This window comes from Pecten maximus, chromosome 7, assembly GCF_902652985.1.
Source record: "Pecten maximus chromosome 7, xPecMax1.1, whole genome shotgun sequence".
Taxonomy (NCBI): Eukaryota; Metazoa; Mollusca; class Bivalvia; order Pectinida; family Pectinidae; genus Pecten; species Pecten maximus.
This window is the reverse complement of record NC_047021.1, coordinates 10039534-10056975: the sequence shown is the minus strand read 5'-3', so window position 1 is coordinate 10056975 and position 17442 is coordinate 10039534. Positions and strand designations below refer to the sequence as shown.

The following is a 17442-nucleotide window of genomic DNA, read 5'->3' as shown; positions in this document are numbered from 1 at the left end:
CAACTCCTTCCTGATCAAGAACTCTAAACAAGTTGACCTAAGAACGAAGCCAGTACAACATATTCAGAGGGATTAGGATAAAAAAATGCGAAATGAATGATTCAAAATATGTCAAAGTTACTCAAACTTTTCCAGGAAAACTTAAAGGCTATGATTTGAATCAATTTAAAAAAACAACAACATTTAAAATGTGCTTTCTGACTATGATACATATCCCCATTCTCGCCGAACACGGTATAAAGATAATAGTTATCATATGTTTGCATGTGTGATAAGTTCGACGAATCTTAAGGATCATCACCTGGCTCCATGGCTACTCAACAAGCTTCTTATCACGCTTCGATATCAAAGTCATGACCCACTACCTCTAAGTTCCTCCTAAAAATCGAGAATAACCACAGTTGTTCACATAATAGTTAAGCTAATGATTTGAATACTCACATCACCCGACAGGGGTTAGTAACAATAGCACATGATTCTTTGATTACTTCTCTTCAATGTCAAATAGTGTGACATTTACTCAAAGACAGTATGCTTTGCCAGCAATGCTGCAGTAAGGATATCAACTGAACAAGAACGCCATTTTAGTCCCATTGATCGCAGTTTCCTTCTTAATTGTCTCCTGCTTAACTGCAATGTTGGAAAGTGAAAAGACATTAATCGATCCTCTACTAATTAAAGTATCGTTCTTGTAGATGACAACCCAATTTTCAAATTATTAAAATATATACGGATATCGCTTTATTTAAATCTCCATACGAGATAGAGGAAGGTAATAAGAGATCAGGCTAACTGCGTGTTACACCAATCGATCATAGTAAATTTGTCTGGTTTTATCGGTAGTTGTCCGGGATTTCCGACACATAGAACTCTGTTTACACTTTAATTGGTTTCCGAAGGGTTTCATGTTCCACAGGGGTTAATATCAATATTTCTGATATTTATCTCTGAAATAAAAGTCGGTGCCGTTATGCTTATTCATTAACAGTTGATCTATATTTAAAGTAAGCTAACTGATACATATGTATCTATGTTATGACGTAAGTGCAATATCAGGATGATTTCCGCGTTTGTGTACTCTCCAAAAAGAATTATCGTATTAGGCCATTCCTTGATTACTGTTAAAGGAAATAGTTATTCGCTTCCTAGAATCCAATTCAGAGAGTGATTATAAAGCAAACAAGATAATTACGTACAGAAGTAAGAGGAAACGGAATAAATACATGTTATCCTTTTTCCATTGTGTGAGATGATACAATCACATAGACTAGGCGATGACGTGGTCCACAAAGAAGAATATGTTGAAGGCATAATGCGATCCACCTGGAAAGAGGAGCAACCAGGATGATTTCATATCAAATCAAATCACATACATTTGTATATGCATAACATTGCCGATAGATACCATACAACCTACTTTCTGTCCGTGCGAAATGTTGAAAATAAAATAATTATTGGTGTGACAGGTTGCAACAAATCTTAGACGAATTTATGAAAGGAAATGGAAAAGGGCTATATCCTATTGTGAATGATATGTGTATTTCACAAAAAATCTTTTAAACTACTTAATGTAAGTAGCCTTAATTATACCTGAAGTCTTAAGTTCGATCCAAGTTGGAGTATCCAGTCTTTCCACGTATTTCGCTCCTATATTGCAATGAAAGATGTGGCTGGGTACTTACGGTTTTATTCATATGAAGATCTTGATCTATTCTGATATTTTCAAACAAGAGTGCCGGAAACGGTGCATACTACACCCGCCAGATTAAACAATACAAGTATATGGCTGATACAGAAAACATTTCATAGGATCGGCCATCTTTGTTTCGTTACAGTTTTTGTTTCGTTGAAGTTCAATTTGTCTCGAAAACATAATGTATGGTGGCATGGATCTGCCATCACATAACGAGATAATTTTGTCAACATAGCGAGATAAATATACCATATAGCGAGATAAAACAACCGACATAGCGAGATAATTTAATGCGTTTATGAAGTCGCTATCTCGACATCTCGCCGCATTAGATGCTACTACTGACATGGATTTTTTTCGTGTCAACGTCACGTGACCTCCATTCGGAAGTTCAGCGCGCCAGTGCACACGAGGCTCGGACAGGGAAGAAAGTACCATCGATAATCGTAACATTTACCATAGGTATCTAACATGCTTAGTTTACCTGTTTGTTGTAGGTGTTGGGCCGTTCAGCTTCCCTGTCCAAGCCTCGTGTGCATTGGAAGTTTTAGAAAAAATCAATTCTCATTCCCCCAAGAAGCTAAATTCATATGATAGTTCCATAAATAGTAACAGTGACCTTTACGACCTTGACATTCAACCCCTTTCAAGAACATAATGCAAAAGAGAACATTAAGTCTTGTTGACTTCACACAAGGAACAACTACATGCAATTTCATGCAAATCATTGTATTCTTTGCCACACGCAGTCTAATTTTATTTAAAGTTATAAAATATTAATGCTGATCTTCATGACCTTGGCATTCAACTGGTCTTGAAAAATTCCTGCAATGATTTGATGTATGATGTTTCGTCGAAAACGCGAAATTAGGCCTTAACGGCCGTCCTCGGACTCTCGCTCCCATGCATAAGGAAGTTCGCTTATTTTCTGAAGGAACATTTATACGGGGATATACAGTACGTTATATATATATATATACTGTATATACGCGAGGGAGCGAGAGTGCGAGGACGGCCGTTAGAGCCTAATCTCAAACGCGACGGCAAAAGTGCGAGATTAATCTCCGCCGTCGCGTTTTCGTTCTTTCGCATTGTCGCGTTTTCTCTCCTTCGCCGTCGCGCTTCGCATTGTCGCCTTTTCTACCTAAGGTCGTGAATACGAAAACGCGACGGCGAAGGAGCAAAATCGCGACGACGAGAGTGCGAGATTAATCTCGCGTTTTCGCATTCTCGCCGTGGAGATTTTGCATTCTCGTATTTTTGACCTAAGGTCGAGAGAGCGAGAATGCGAGATTTGATATTTTGCCCTAACGAGCCACCATATTATTACAATGAATAGTAGAACGATCATATTTTACCTGGTACGTGTTTTGCGACCTACGGGTGGATGAGAAAGACTGATCAATACAGAAAACGAGTACGTGTATGCAGTACAAAGCGTGGCCAGGTTATATTGATCAATACATAGAGCTCATCTGACCTCACACACAAATGCTATGAAAAAGCTTCACAATACCCTGACTAACGACCCGTTGCGCCCGAAGTACATCATCAGTGTCACCAGATGACTTTAGTAGAACGTGTCCCTGGTACGTCAAAAGGTAGTCTTTTTACTAAGGCGAATGGAGAAATAATTTAAGTTTAAACATTTGTTTTGTTTAAGGTAAATATTCAGGAAAATCTAAGAATGGTATCTCAAAAAAAACGAACAAAGATAATCGTTTATGCTGAATAATTCAATACAACTGAAAAGAAATCCGATGAAAAGGACTCTTGATAAAAGTGTTATTCTCTGTACTCCAAACCGTGTCATGTTACAAGCTCATATTACAACGACATATTACAAAAATAATTCAACACAACAAAAGAGAAAAGGCAGCAAATATTAAAGCCACACCTATCCAGTCCTAGGTCAGCCGACGAGAAAATCCTTCATGTCAATAATCTATTTATATAACCGATTCGCCTCATTGCCTGCCAGTGCTGTCCGGTTTTCTGTTTTAGCAACAACCTGTGGGAGATTTCAGTGGGCACTTAGCTTTCTGCCGAGGAAATCTGGTATGTAATGCTTTTTTTATATGAATTAACATCGAATGTGTTGATGCAATTTTGTCTACACAAATCTAACAATTGGTCAAGGAGGTTAACTTTATCACAGAACGATTCATAGAAAGATGGTTATCAAGGCAGCCATAAAATCAATTAGCTATGCCACGTCGGTCGATAATATACCTTATACAGGTATTGTATACAGGTATTCATGTACACAGCTTTACTCACATCGTTTACATACCTGACATGACAATGCCGTATACAATATATATATATACCTATGGCCTCATTGGAATTGGAGCTAGTTCTATATGTTAACACACTTTTGTTCTATACACCTGTAATGTTGATACCTGTTGATGATTTTACCCACGTCAAACAGCGTTCTGTTTAGAACTTTACAGAAACATAAAGTGCAAGTTCCATTGGAATGTAGGTAAAATCCGAAAATGTTGAATCCCTAGTATTGTACATACTCAGCCATGATATATATCCACATAGATATGTAATTCATGAACATAAGTACCGTGACCCAGATCCCAGTCGTCCGAGGATTACTAAACTTTCGGTAGTTTGGCGGCCATAAGTCGTGAACAAATAAAATAAGATAATCCAATTATGTTGACGATAACGTACTTCAGTGCGTACAAACACTTGTCACTGGCGTTCCAGTCTTAATTCTCACCAACACTTGTCACTGGACGTCCAGTCTTAATTCTCATCAAAAACCATGTACAACTGCAGATTTAATCGCTCCTCATTATTAACCAAAAAATGCAATTTTGTAAAGAACGTCATTGTTATTTAACAAAAAACGACAATTGTATGGGCTTGGCTGTATCTGTTGGTCATACAGGGAAAAACTATTTAAATAATCATACAAATAAATGAAGTCTTATGAAGTTTATTTTAATAGAAACAAATTTTAATAAATAACTTTACTAATCTTGAAAACTGCAGTGTTATTGATTTAAACAGTGATGAATTATCAATTCAAAAAGATAAGGATTGTACAACCGACATATACTGTAGGTTAATGGGCCCTGTGCATGTTAATTTTAGAGATATATAATTAATAACTTACATACCAGATACATATGAATGTAACAAACGTACAAAGTGAAAACACACCGTGTGTTAAAAGTGATAGCTTTGGTACCTGCCGTCAAGCTAGCTATTGAGTTAAGAAAGGCCATTCTGTTATACAAAAAAGAAATTGTGGCGATGATAAAAATAGAACTACCGATCTACTTGCTAGCAAGAGGTCCGTCAGGGAGAATTTAGTAATTGGTCAATATTAGAGCAAGTATCTTCAAAGTATAATGTACAGGTAAACAGCCACTAGCTTTCAATACATGATTACATCACTAGCTCTTTCTAGCTTATAATTGGTGCTTTATTTTAAGGCATAAAATAAAACACTCCCGAAAACGGGCCAAATTCAAAAAGAAAGTCTTTATGATAATAACCCTAGGCCGGGGTCACATTCTCGCCTACACATTATACATTTAAATTCCATGTGTGTCAACCTTACTTGATTTTTAGTATTGCGAAATATACTAAAAGTAGAAGTAGCTGTACCGTAGCTACAAACTAGAAATGTCGTCCAGAGGGCCAACTCATAGCCCCGCCCCTCCACCGCCCCTCTGGTGAAGATTTTCCACCAAAAACCTGTTTTAGTGAACGGGCTACCACGGCAACCTTTTGTGGGGGGGAAATTCCTGCATGCATATGTACACATTTTGAGTCCCTAACATTCCTGTGTATTTCGAATGAAATCGGTTGATAGCTACATAGGAGCTGTCCGAGTTGTCTTGACAAAGTTTCCCACAAGAATATGGGTATTGAAAATTGGTAACCATGGAAACCAAAAATTCTGTAGAGAAATATCATGCATGCACATTTACACATGGTCCTTATCACTCCTGTGTAGTTTGACTTGAAGCAGTTCACAGGTTTATGAGGAGTTGACTGGACAAAATTCCCCCTCACCCAAAAACGAATTATAGTGACCTGGTTACCATGGTAACCACAAAATTACAACATGATATAGATTACGCACATCTACAATGTATAAGGGTTATTGCCATGAAGTTTCGTTGAAATTCTCGACGGGCGGACGGACAACCTGAATCCAGTATACCCCCCCCCCCCCCCCCCCCCCCCCCCCACACACACACACACACACACACACACACACACACACACTTCGTTGCGGGGGTATAATGAACTGCAATTGAAGCACATCACAATGAACACTTTCCGCTCATGCTACGGAATGGACACTTACATATATACATGTACATCAGTGTTTAAAACCAAACGCCGATAACTAAATATTCGCGAAAGAAACATTTAAAACAGTTACTGTATTATTGTATCGTTACAGTTTTTACTTCGTATTCCCCGTCACGTATTACATACAGTGCGTTATGTAATGTTAATTGTGTTAATTGTAACTAGCAGCACACGAACGGACCTGATCTTTAATGATTCCTTATTTACAAATCTAAAACTCTCACCGTTGCCTATATCTTACTTCATTCAGAATTTCCTAAAATGATTAAGACAAGCTGGACGTAATTTTGTTGAAGTTACAGCATTCTTCAGAGGAAACGGTTTCTCTTGTGGAGTTCCCTAAGGTAATATTGGCGAAAACGTGGTCTCAAAACGTAGTCTCAAAACAAACAAAACCATGCAGCATTAATAGATCTTGTTCACATGTATTGCTCATAATATATGCGTACATTTTAAATATTTGTCTAATCAAAATTTATTGCTTTGTTTAAATCAATTCAAAAAATAGAACTTACAATTATGGTAAACCAAACAGTCGTTGAAAACTGACTTGATGAGGTACACGTATCCTTACACAAAATAACAATATTGTATGCTTTAGTGAATCGTTATCAAATAGAGCATTATGTGTCTGTGTAGATCGTTACCAGGAGAGAACTATTTCGCAACGGGTAGTTTGACTCATTAACGAATGGGACTGAGACTCGTATGTAGGCGTTCTTAATGGCCTATATATATATATACTGCCGGTAATACACGTATACCTTCTACGGAGACTGGAGGACACGGTACGTTAGGAAGGTGTGTATTCCGCTGGGAGATACGGTACGTTAGGAAGGTGTGTATTCCCCTGGGAGATACGGTAGGTTAGGAAGGTGTGTATTCCCCTGGGAGATACGGTAGGTTAGGAAGGTGTGTATTCCGCTGGGATATACGGTACGTTAGGAAGGTGTGTATTCCGCTGGGAGATAAGGTAGGTTAGGAAGGTGTGTATTCCCCTGGGAGATACGGTAGGTTAGGAAGGTGTGTATTCCCCTGGGAGATAAGGTAGGTTAGGAAGGTGTGTATTCCCCTGGGAGATACGGTAGGTTAGGAAGGTGTGTATTCCCCTGGGAGATACGGTAGGTTAGGGAGGTGTGTATTCCCCTGGGAGATACGGTAGGTTAGGAAGGTGTGTATTCCCCTGGGAGATACGGTAGGTTAGGAAGGTGTGTATTCCGCTGGGAGATACGGTATGTTAGGAAGGTGTGTATTCCCCTGGGAGATACGGTACGTTAGGAAGGTGTGTATTCCCCTGGGAGATACGGTAGGTTAGGAAGGTGTGTATTCCCCTGGGAGATACGGTAGGTTAGGAAGGTGTGTATTCCGCTGGGAGATAAGGTAGGTTAGGAAGGTGTGTATTCCCCTGGGAGATAAGGTAGGTTAGGAAGGTGTGTATTCCCCTGGGAGATACGGTATGTTAGGAAGGTGTGTATTCCCCTGGGAGATACGGTACGTTAGGAAGGTGTGTATTCCCCTGGGAGATACGGTACGTTAGGAAGGTGTGTATTCCCCTGGGAGATACGGTACGTTAGGAAGGTGTGTATTCCCCTGGGAGATACGGTAGGTTAGGAAGGTGTGTATTCCCCTGGGAGACACGGTAGGTTAGGAAGGTGTGTATTCCCCTGGGAGATACGGTACGTTAGGAAGGTGTGTATTCCCCTGGGAGATACGGTACGTTAGGAAGGTGTGTATTCCGCTGGGAGATACGGTACGTTAGGAAGGTGTGTATTCCCCTGGGAGATACGGTACGTTAGGAAGGTGTGTATTCCCCTGGGAGATACGGTACGTTAGGAAGGTATTTTTTCCTCTGGAATATCCTTTATTAACTTAACATTTGAGTATTCGTCACAGTTCTAATTTTTTCGTTTTATTTTATGTTTTAATTGTTGCTGTAAAATATAAACACGCATAAATATGAGAGTACATATCTAATGTCATTATGTATAATAGGTGATAAGGTATAAACTTAACACCTAATTGGTATGTTGTGTGATAACTAAATATCCGTATCTAACAGGTATAAACGTAACACCTAATTGATATGTTGTGAGATAGCTAAATATCAGTATTTACCAGGAATACATTAAACACCTGATTATTATGTTTTGAGATTACTAAATACAGTATTTATCTGGTATAAATTAATTATCTATTTAGTATGTTGTGATATAGTTAAATAGCAGTAAGGGTGGTCGGGTGGCACATTGGTAACACACTTGCCTTTCACCTAGGCGGCCGGGGTTCGATTCCCCGATCGGACGTGAAAAGGTATGGGGTCACCTGCCCGACCATGTGGGTTTTCCCCGGGTACTCCGGTTTCCTCCTACAGTAAGACCCCTTGCGCGCTTCCATCCGGGCCAACAAGCGTGATTAATATAAGTTCATATAACTTGTTTCGCAATTGTTGTAAAATAAATAAAGTTTACATTTACAGCAGTAATTACCAGGTATACACTTATTATCTAATTAATATGCTGTCTGATAACTAAATTACAGTATTAATCCGGTGTAAATTTAACAAATAATTAGTATGTTGTTAGATAACTTCATGGTATTTTTTCACCTGGTATAAACTTAACACCTTTTAATTAATTTTGAAAAAGCTTCTGATTCTGTCTCTTGGAACTTTATTTTGAAAACATTGAACTTTTTAAAGTTTGGTCCAAACATTTTAAAATGGAAAAAACCTTTTCAGCATAATACTCAATCTGCGGTAAACATTGGGGGCATTTATCAAATTTGTTTTTCAAAATTGAACGTGGTTGTCGTCAGGGCGACCCCATCTCATCTTATATTTGTATCTTGTGTGCGGAAATCATATATATAATTTTAAGAAATTAGAACAGAATTCAAGGAATAACTGTACAAGGAAAAGAAATATTACTCTCTCAATTTGCAGATGACACTACAGTTATTTTAGATGGCACAAAGAAATCTATAGATGAAACTCACAAAAACCTTACATACTTTGCTAATATTTCTGGTCTAAAAATGAACTTTTCCAAGACCCAGGTAGTTTGGTTTGGTAGTAAAAAGGACAGCGACGATACTTACTCAACTGACTTCAATTTAAAATGGGGTAGCACAAGGTTCTCTTTGTTAGGCATTGACTATGATGTTGTTCTTCTCGGACTCACTAAATTAAACTTTGACAAAAACTTTGCTAAGCTGAAGTCTCTAATATCTACATGGAAAAGAAGAATACTTACACCTGACCAATTGGCAAAATAACTGTAATCAAAACTTTAATAAAATCTCAGTTCAACCATCTGTTTCTTTCTCTTCCTAATCCTGATGTTGCATATCTTAAAAAAATAAATACTTTATTATACAATTATTTGTGGAATGAAAAACCAGATCAAATCAAAAGAGACGTAGTTACTAAAAAAATATGTTAAAGGGAGACTCAAAATGATACATTTGAAATCCTATATATTAGCCTTAAAACAACGTGGATAAGACGAATTTATAGTAAATTAGGAAATTGCGGCATAATAATGATAACTTATCTTGATAAACAGACTCTTTCAAATATAGGAATAGAAAAGTTAAAAGAACTGTCAAAAAGTTGCGCAAATATTTTTTGGAGGGAAGTTTTAGAAGCTTGGTATCAAACCTTAAGTGTGACATATCTAATACAACTATCTTTGAAAATCCATTATGGTGTAATAATAATATAAAGATTAATAAAAAAAGTTATCTTCTATAAAACTTGGTATAAGAAAGGTGTACAATTTGTATATGATATTATTAAAAGTGATAAATCATTTTACAGTTTCGAAGAATTTAGAGAAAATATAATATCCAAACAAATTGCTTAATTTATCAAGGATTGAAAAACTCAGTACAGGGATTTATTTTTAAAAAATCGACAAACATTTGATGGCGAAAATAAAATTTTATTACCAGCTATACCTCTTAATCTCAAACTTATTCTTAGAAACAATAAAGGCTCTTCGGATTTTTGCAAAACACTTCGCAAAAACAATTATTGCGGACATGAGATATAATGATAATCGTGACATATTTAAATCTATAATATTGATAATCATTAGGTTTGTAGATGTGTTGGAAAAATGAACAAAATTTGATAAAAAATAAAGAAAAATACATCAATTGAATTACATACAGCATATATATATTGAGCTTAAATATTCTATCTAAACCTTCCTGTAGCATTAGTACATGTTCTGTAAATCTGTCATTAGCGTTACCAAGGAGAGTATTTGACCTGTGTCCCCTACAATGGCTTTTCACTCTTAAAAGTAAAGATACTTGTTATATTGGTAAACATTTTACTGATACTCTTCATTATGAGTATATAAAGTGATTCTGGGATGAGGTCCATTGAACACTCTTGTGTGCCTCATATTGTGTATTTTCCTTAGGATTAATATATAAGGTTGTAGAAATTCAGAGATAATTTAACTCTGCTTAATCTGAAGTCCGTTCCAAGGTCCATTACGTAGTATTATAGGATGAGGAAATAGAACAAGATAACAAATGTATTTCTCCGTTGCTACCGATATCAACTCGAAATCGAGATTAATTCTTCTAAATGAGAAGTTTAAATGGGAAGTTACACTTGACAACGTCCGACCAGTTTATGTTGGTAAGGAAACAGATGAATGGTCAGATATGAACACGGAAAATTGAAATATGAGTACCTGGACTACAGACACGTACGTGAAATAAGGAAATAGAAAACATATTTAAACATTTATGTTGAAGTATATATTTTGGATTTGATTTTGAAAAGAGTCCAGCTCGAATATAATTAGGACCATTTGTCCAGCTCAAAGCTTATGTACAGGACGATCAGTCCAGCTTGTTTCCAGCTTGACAGCATCCTTCATTCATTGTTTTTTAATTTAACTCTTCGAAACAAATAGTTAAACTGTGTAGTTGATATCCTTTTCAGAAATAATTGTTTTATCTTAAACTCAGCGGTTGAATTAATTTTTTCTAAACACAGTCTTCTTGCCAAAGTTCTTAATAGTGTCTAAAAAGAGCATGTTTGATGATTGAACTGCCTCCTCATGGCATTGGTGTAATATTATTCACAACCGCCATTTGCTTTTTAATGTCAAAAGATAATTAATTCTTTTGCTTTAATAAAGTCAATTCCGGTCAAACAAATGTCCTTATTGGGTGTAAAAGACACTTGTGGGCATAACATATGTATGTCATCCACATGAGCTAATTGTGTCCAAAAACATAAACATAAAGTTTAACCAATTACATGTCGTCAACAGCTGACAAGCTTACCGTTCATCAGGCTTCTTCTGTTTACTTTACACAAGAGTAGTGATTGATAAACTTATAAAATGTCACTGGATTTGCTATTCATATGACCCTTAAACGAGATGAATGTTGACATTTCGTAAACTCTTTGACTAACACATTTGTTTGGGAATTAACTTTCAATTACATGTAATAAAAAGCTATCTGTTTGAAAGACTCTCACTCCAGTGTATTTTTGAATCCTTACTTTAACATTGATCAATGAGTAATTCTACTGTAATTTCACTTACCTTTCTGATTAGATGACAATGCCGTTTCTCTTTTCTATTCGAATAATACTTTACAGGACGTCTTGGCCTTTTCCTAATAATTGGTAATAAAAACGAAGGTGGTGGTTAGGAATGTTCCGATATCTGTAAGCTGGGTCTTGTTAATCACACCAGTTTGATTTCTCTCTTGTTTTATTGAAGTCTAACCAAACAAGCAGAACGACAAGATGAGTGACCCACCTTCCTATGATGACAGCGCTGCGTCGTACCAAATGTCATCCGGGACAGAAAAGGCGCCCCCACCAGTCACATCCAGAGACGTCGAGATGAATGGTATGAATGTTACACCTAAACACTTATCCTATTTTAAGTTTGTTCGCTACCAGTATCTACTCAACACGGGTATCGTAACGCCCATTGTTAGACTTTTTTTTAAATGTATTTTGATAGTATTTGTTGTTAAATTATATTTATGTATATATCATTACAATTAAAAATCTCATCCAATATGTGATTCGCTCTACCTATAGTGCTCTGGGAATACTTCATAACAGCAAATAAGCTATAGATCATTCATCCATACGTTTTGGAGACTAGTCGTGGTTGAGTAATTCAAATGGAAATTTAAATATTTAAATAGAATTTACTGTCATCAATATATATACTAAAGTAAGGCCTAGCTAATAATTATTTCCTTATTTCATAAATCCATTATCTAAAGCGAAGGACACAAACAATCTTTTTCTACTTTACAGCCCCTCCGCCGGCCTACGACTCTTTATTTGGGAAACTAAAAGAAGCAAATGAGAAATCGGAAGGGAAAGTTGACTTTGCCAAAACAGCCATGGGCATCGTATGCGGTTCAGGTATTAGTTAATATTAATATCTTATAATAATTTCATCAAATATTTAGAAATCTAGGTCAGATTTACCTCGAGACAATGATCTGAATGAGAATGGCCGGTGAGAAAAAATCTACAGAGGATGTTGATCTGGCAGAGGTCCGACTTGAGAGAAATTTGTGACCAGAGAGAAAAACACGGAAGAGGATATTGATTGGAGAGAAAGATTCGAGAGAGAACAATTTGAACGAAGATGTTAACCGGAGAGAAGACTGAGTTGAGAGAGCATGTTGACCGGAGAGAAGACGGACTTGAGAGAGCATGTTGACTGGAGAGAAGACGGACTTGAGAGAGCATGTTGACTGGAGAGAAGACGGACTTGAGAGAGCATGTTGACCGGAGAGAAGACTGACTTGAGAGAGCATGTTGACTGGAGAGAATGACTGACTTGAGGTAGCATGTTGACTGGAGGAAGACTGACTTGAGAGAGCATGTTGACTGGAGAGAAGACGGACTTGAGAGAGCATGTTGACTGGAGAGAAGACGGACTTGAGAGAGCATGTTGACTGGAGAGAAGACGGACTTGAGAGAGCATGTTGACCGGAGAGAAGACTGACTTGAGAGAGCATGTTGACTGGAGAGAAGACTGACTTGAGGGAGCATGTTGACTGGAGAGAAGACTGACTTGAGAGAGCATGTTGACTGGAGAGAAGACTGACTTGAGAGAGCATGTTGACTGGAGAGAAGACGGACTTGAGAGAGCATGTTGACTGGAGAGAAGACGGACTTGAGAGAGGGTGTTGACTGGAGAGAAGACGGACTTGAGTGATCATGTTGACTGGAGAGAAGACTGACTTGAGTGATCATGTTGACTGGAGAGAAGACGGACTTGAGAGAGCATGTTGACTGGAGAGAAGACGGACTTGAGAGAGCATGTTGACCGGAGAGAAGACGGACTTGAGAGAGCATGTTGACCGGAGAGAAGACGGACTTGAGAGAGCATGTTGACCGGAGAGAAGACGGACTTGAGAGAGCATGTTGACCGGAGAGAAGACGGACTTGAGAGAGCATGTTGACTGGAGAGAAGACTGACTTGAAAAAGCATGTTGACTGGAGAGAAGACTGACGTGAGAGAGCATGTTGACCGGAGAAAAGACTGAATTGAGGGAGCATGTTTACCGGAGAGAATGACTTGAGAGAGCATGTTGACCACTGAAAAAAGTCTTACTCGATTGAGAATGTTGGCACAGGAAAAATTTTTTTTTTTCCATTTGTTTTTTAAAAAGCATTAGTCAGTTATAATTTGATGATATATATTGATGAACTTATTTAATACAAGCCGATATTCCCCTTATCTATCCATCTCCCCTGTCACTGTTTGTATTCTACTTTCTGTTGCAGTTGTGTTCATCATATGTGTTGGCCTGAGTTTGGCTCTACCTATAGCAGAAATTGCCATAGGTAAGTATATGTATTCATATGTATATATATCACACTATAGCATGAAATGAATGTTATTTCGATATTACATAGAGAATACATCAATGAGACGCGTACCTTTTCAAGGGTACCAGAATTTGCGTCCGTTTTATGTTTCACCTCCTTTACTCATTCAAATCGAAAGTTAGCAGTATTAAGTTTGATATAATGAGAAATTAGTATCCATTAGTTATATTGTTGATTCATATAGGTACAGTGAGTCACCATGTGTAAAGACTTACAGGTAAATCCTGATACACGTCTAATTACTGCTTTACTTACCCGACAGGTGCGTCGTACCTTCACGACTGTCCAGCCGAGCGGCTCATACCAATTTACCTGATAGTGGCTGGCGTGTTTGGGACCCTGAAAGGAATAGGACTTATAGGTCAGAGTGTTAAATCGAGAAAAAACAATACGGAGGGCCCTGAAGATGAGAAGAAGCAGCCAACAAATCCATTTGATAGCCTTGTTAACCTGTTTTTGTTTGCATGGTTTATTTGTGGTGAGTTATTGTATTTTTTCAATTCTTAAACTAAACATAATTCTGGATTAATATGAGCAAAGTAGGCAGACAATATATGATAGTTTCCGTAGGCCAAACTCAGAGTTTTGATATATCATGAATCAACCATTGTGACAGGGTTTGTGTTTTGTTGGCAGGAAATGTATGGGTGTACGGATTGAAGGATGAATGGGTGTCTTCGCCTGCCACCGCTGGGAACTACTGCCACCCTACTCTCTACTACTTCTCCTTCTGGGTCATCACCACCACCTACATCATGATGGGAGTCGGCTGTCTCGTCGCCTGCATCATGATCGGTGTCTTCTGTTGCGTCGTTGGCAAGAATTCAGAATAACAAAGATGCCATATCGTTTTCCAGCTTAGTTGTGAAGCCATATCCTTATTAGAATTCGAATTATTGAGTCGTGTCAGTGAGACAGTAGGATTAGTGGGAGAGTTAGATCAGTGTAACGGTCGGATTAGTGAGCCAGTCGGATGAGTTAGGGAGTTGGATCAGTGTAAAGGATTAGTTGTAGACGACCGGTTCGATGCACTGACACTTCCCGACAAGGCATACTACAACCCATTCAATGTATGTACTCCGTTTGAAAGGAAGATAAAAAGATATGTTTCAATTGAATGTATGTCTCTCGGAAACAAATGTATTAACATTTAGTATTGTACATGAAGCATGATCAATCAATGTAATACGCAGGAGCATTTTCTATAACCGAGTAATGACTTTCTGTTGAGTTTTCATATCATTTTGGTCACGGTTTAACAAGGTTGTACTATTGGTCGTTACCTAGGGAGATGTTCCAGTGTTCCTGATTGAATTAGGTTCTTCATGTTGCCAGCTTAAGTAGGGCGATCGGCTATAGTAGTGCTTCGTTTGATTGCCATGGTTGACAAGGTTCTGTGAGTGAACACATTATAAATTAGGAGTTAAGAGGTAATCTCATCACATCTTCGATTATTACTACAATTATATATATCCATAACTGATTCCCCGAGGGTGTTAAATACACAATGTCTAAACATATGTACATTTCTCTAGGTAACTGTTTACCATCCTGGTACATGTATCCCTTTAGGTAACTGTATACCACCTTGGTACAGGTATCCCTTTAGGTAACTGTGTACCATCCTGGTACATGTATCCCTTTAGGTAACTGTATACCACCTTGGTACAGGTATCCCTTTAGGTAACTGTATACCATCCTGGTACAGGTATCCCTTTAGGTAACTGTTGACCATCCTGGTACAAGTACCCCTTTAGGTAACTGTACACCATCCTGGTACAGGTATCCCTTTAGGTAACTGTATACCACCTTGGTACAGGTATCCCTTTAGGTAACTGTTTACCATCCTGGTACAGGTACCCCTTTAGGTAACTGTACACCATCCTGGTACAGGTATCCCTTTAGGTAACTGTGTACCATCCTGGTACATGTATCCCTTTCGGTAACTGTACACCATCCTGGTACAGGTATACCTTTAGGTAACTGTTTACCATCCTGGTACAGGTATCCCTTTAGGTAACTGTACACCATCCTGGTACAGGTATACCTTAGGTAACTGTTTACCATCCTGGTACAGGTATCCCTTTAGGTAACTGTTTACCATCCTGGTACAGGTATCCCTTTAGGTAACTGTGTACCACCTTGGTACAGGTACCCCTTTAGGTAACTGTTTACCATCTTGGTACAGGTATACCTTTAGGTAACTGTTTACCATCCTGGTACAGGTATACCTTAGGTAACTGTGTACCATCCTGGTACAGGTATACCTTAGGTAACTTTACACCATCCTGGTACAGGTATCCCTTTAGGTAACTGTATACCATCCTGGTATAGGTATCCCTTTAGGTAACTGTGTACCACCTTGGTACAGGTATCCCTTTAGGTAACTGTGTACCACCTTGGTACAGGTATAACTTTAGGTAACTGTATACCATCCTGGTACAGGTATCCCTTTAGGTAACTGTTTACCATCCTGGTACAGGTATCCCTTTAGGTAACTGTGTACCACCTTGGTACAGGTACCCCTTTAGGTAACTGTTTACCATCCTGGTACAGGTATACCTTAGGTAACTGTTTACCATCCTGGTACAGGTATCCCTACAGGTATCCCTTTAGGTAACTGTGTACCACCTTGGTACAGGTATCCCTTTAGGTAACTGTACACCATCCTGGTACAGGTATACCTTTAGGTAACTGTTTACCATCCTGGTACAGGTACCCCTTTAGGTAACTGTGTACCATCCTGGTACAGGTATCCCTTTAGGTAACTGTTTACCATCCTGGTACGGGTATCCCTTTAGGTAACTGTGTACCATCCTGGTACAGGTATCCCTTTAGGTAACTGTTTACCATCCTGGTACAGGTATCCCTTTAGGTAACTGTTTACCATCCTGGTACAGGTATCCCTACAGGTATCCCTTTAGGTAACTGTGTACCATCCTGGTACAGGTATACCTTTAGGTAGCTGTTTACCATCTTGGTACAGGTATCCCTTTAGGTAACTGCGTATTAACTGCGCCAAATGTATGTAAATGTCCCTAGTTTATTACAGAACGTAGCAACATCATCATTATATCTACGTACAAATGTATAATTAGAATCAAAATATGTATAAATGTTTTGTATATCTTTACAACATAGCTTTATCATTTTTCAATATATATTGTTATATGTAATACTTTTGTAATATTCTCGATGATCTTCTTGTTTATTAACGTTCTGTATATTTCTACATACATATCTACTTTTAAATAAACATGCTTTTTCATTAATTCATCTCTATATTTGTTTTCCATTCCTGCAATTTATTTCATATTTATTTACCGTTATTGCAAATCATTAACTAATGCCAGGTTTGAACAAAAATGATTTAAGACGAAGACGAAATTCCTGATGACAAAACTGAAATATTTGTGGGTGTCTTTTTCGGGGTTTAACATTTATTTACAGTCACAGCACCAGAAAATGAATATACCCATCTACTATTGTTTGTTTT

At 37.9% G+C, this 17442-nt stretch overlaps 1 protein-coding gene across 16 annotated transcripts; it reads left to right on the top strand.

The window, feature by feature from the left end:
* The first annotated feature begins 3630 nt into the window (after nt 1-3630).
* On the top strand, nt 3631-17218 carry LOC117331555 (transmembrane protein 272-like). 16 transcript variants are annotated; one of them, XM_033890326.1, is made up of 8 exons: nt 3631-3751; nt 11800-11931; nt 12354-12464; nt 13842-13901; nt 14209-14424; nt 14583-15629; nt 15999-16072; nt 16219-17218. In XM_033890326.1, exons 2-6 carry the CDS (start codon nt 11826-11828, stop codon nt 14777-14779), a joined length of 690 nt encoding a protein of 229 aa, XP_033746217.1. In that variant the 5' UTR covers nt 3631-3751; nt 11800-11825; the 3' UTR covers nt 14780-15629; nt 15999-16072; nt 16219-17218. The 16 variants fall into 16 exon arrangements, with proteins under 16 accessions (XP_033746217.1, XP_033746215.1, XP_033746211.1 ...); XM_033890324.1 differs by having other exon boundaries at nt 16183-17218; XM_033890320.1 differs by having other exon boundaries at nt 14583-15666; nt 16147-17218.
* Nucleotides 17219-17442: the final 224 nt, after the last annotated feature.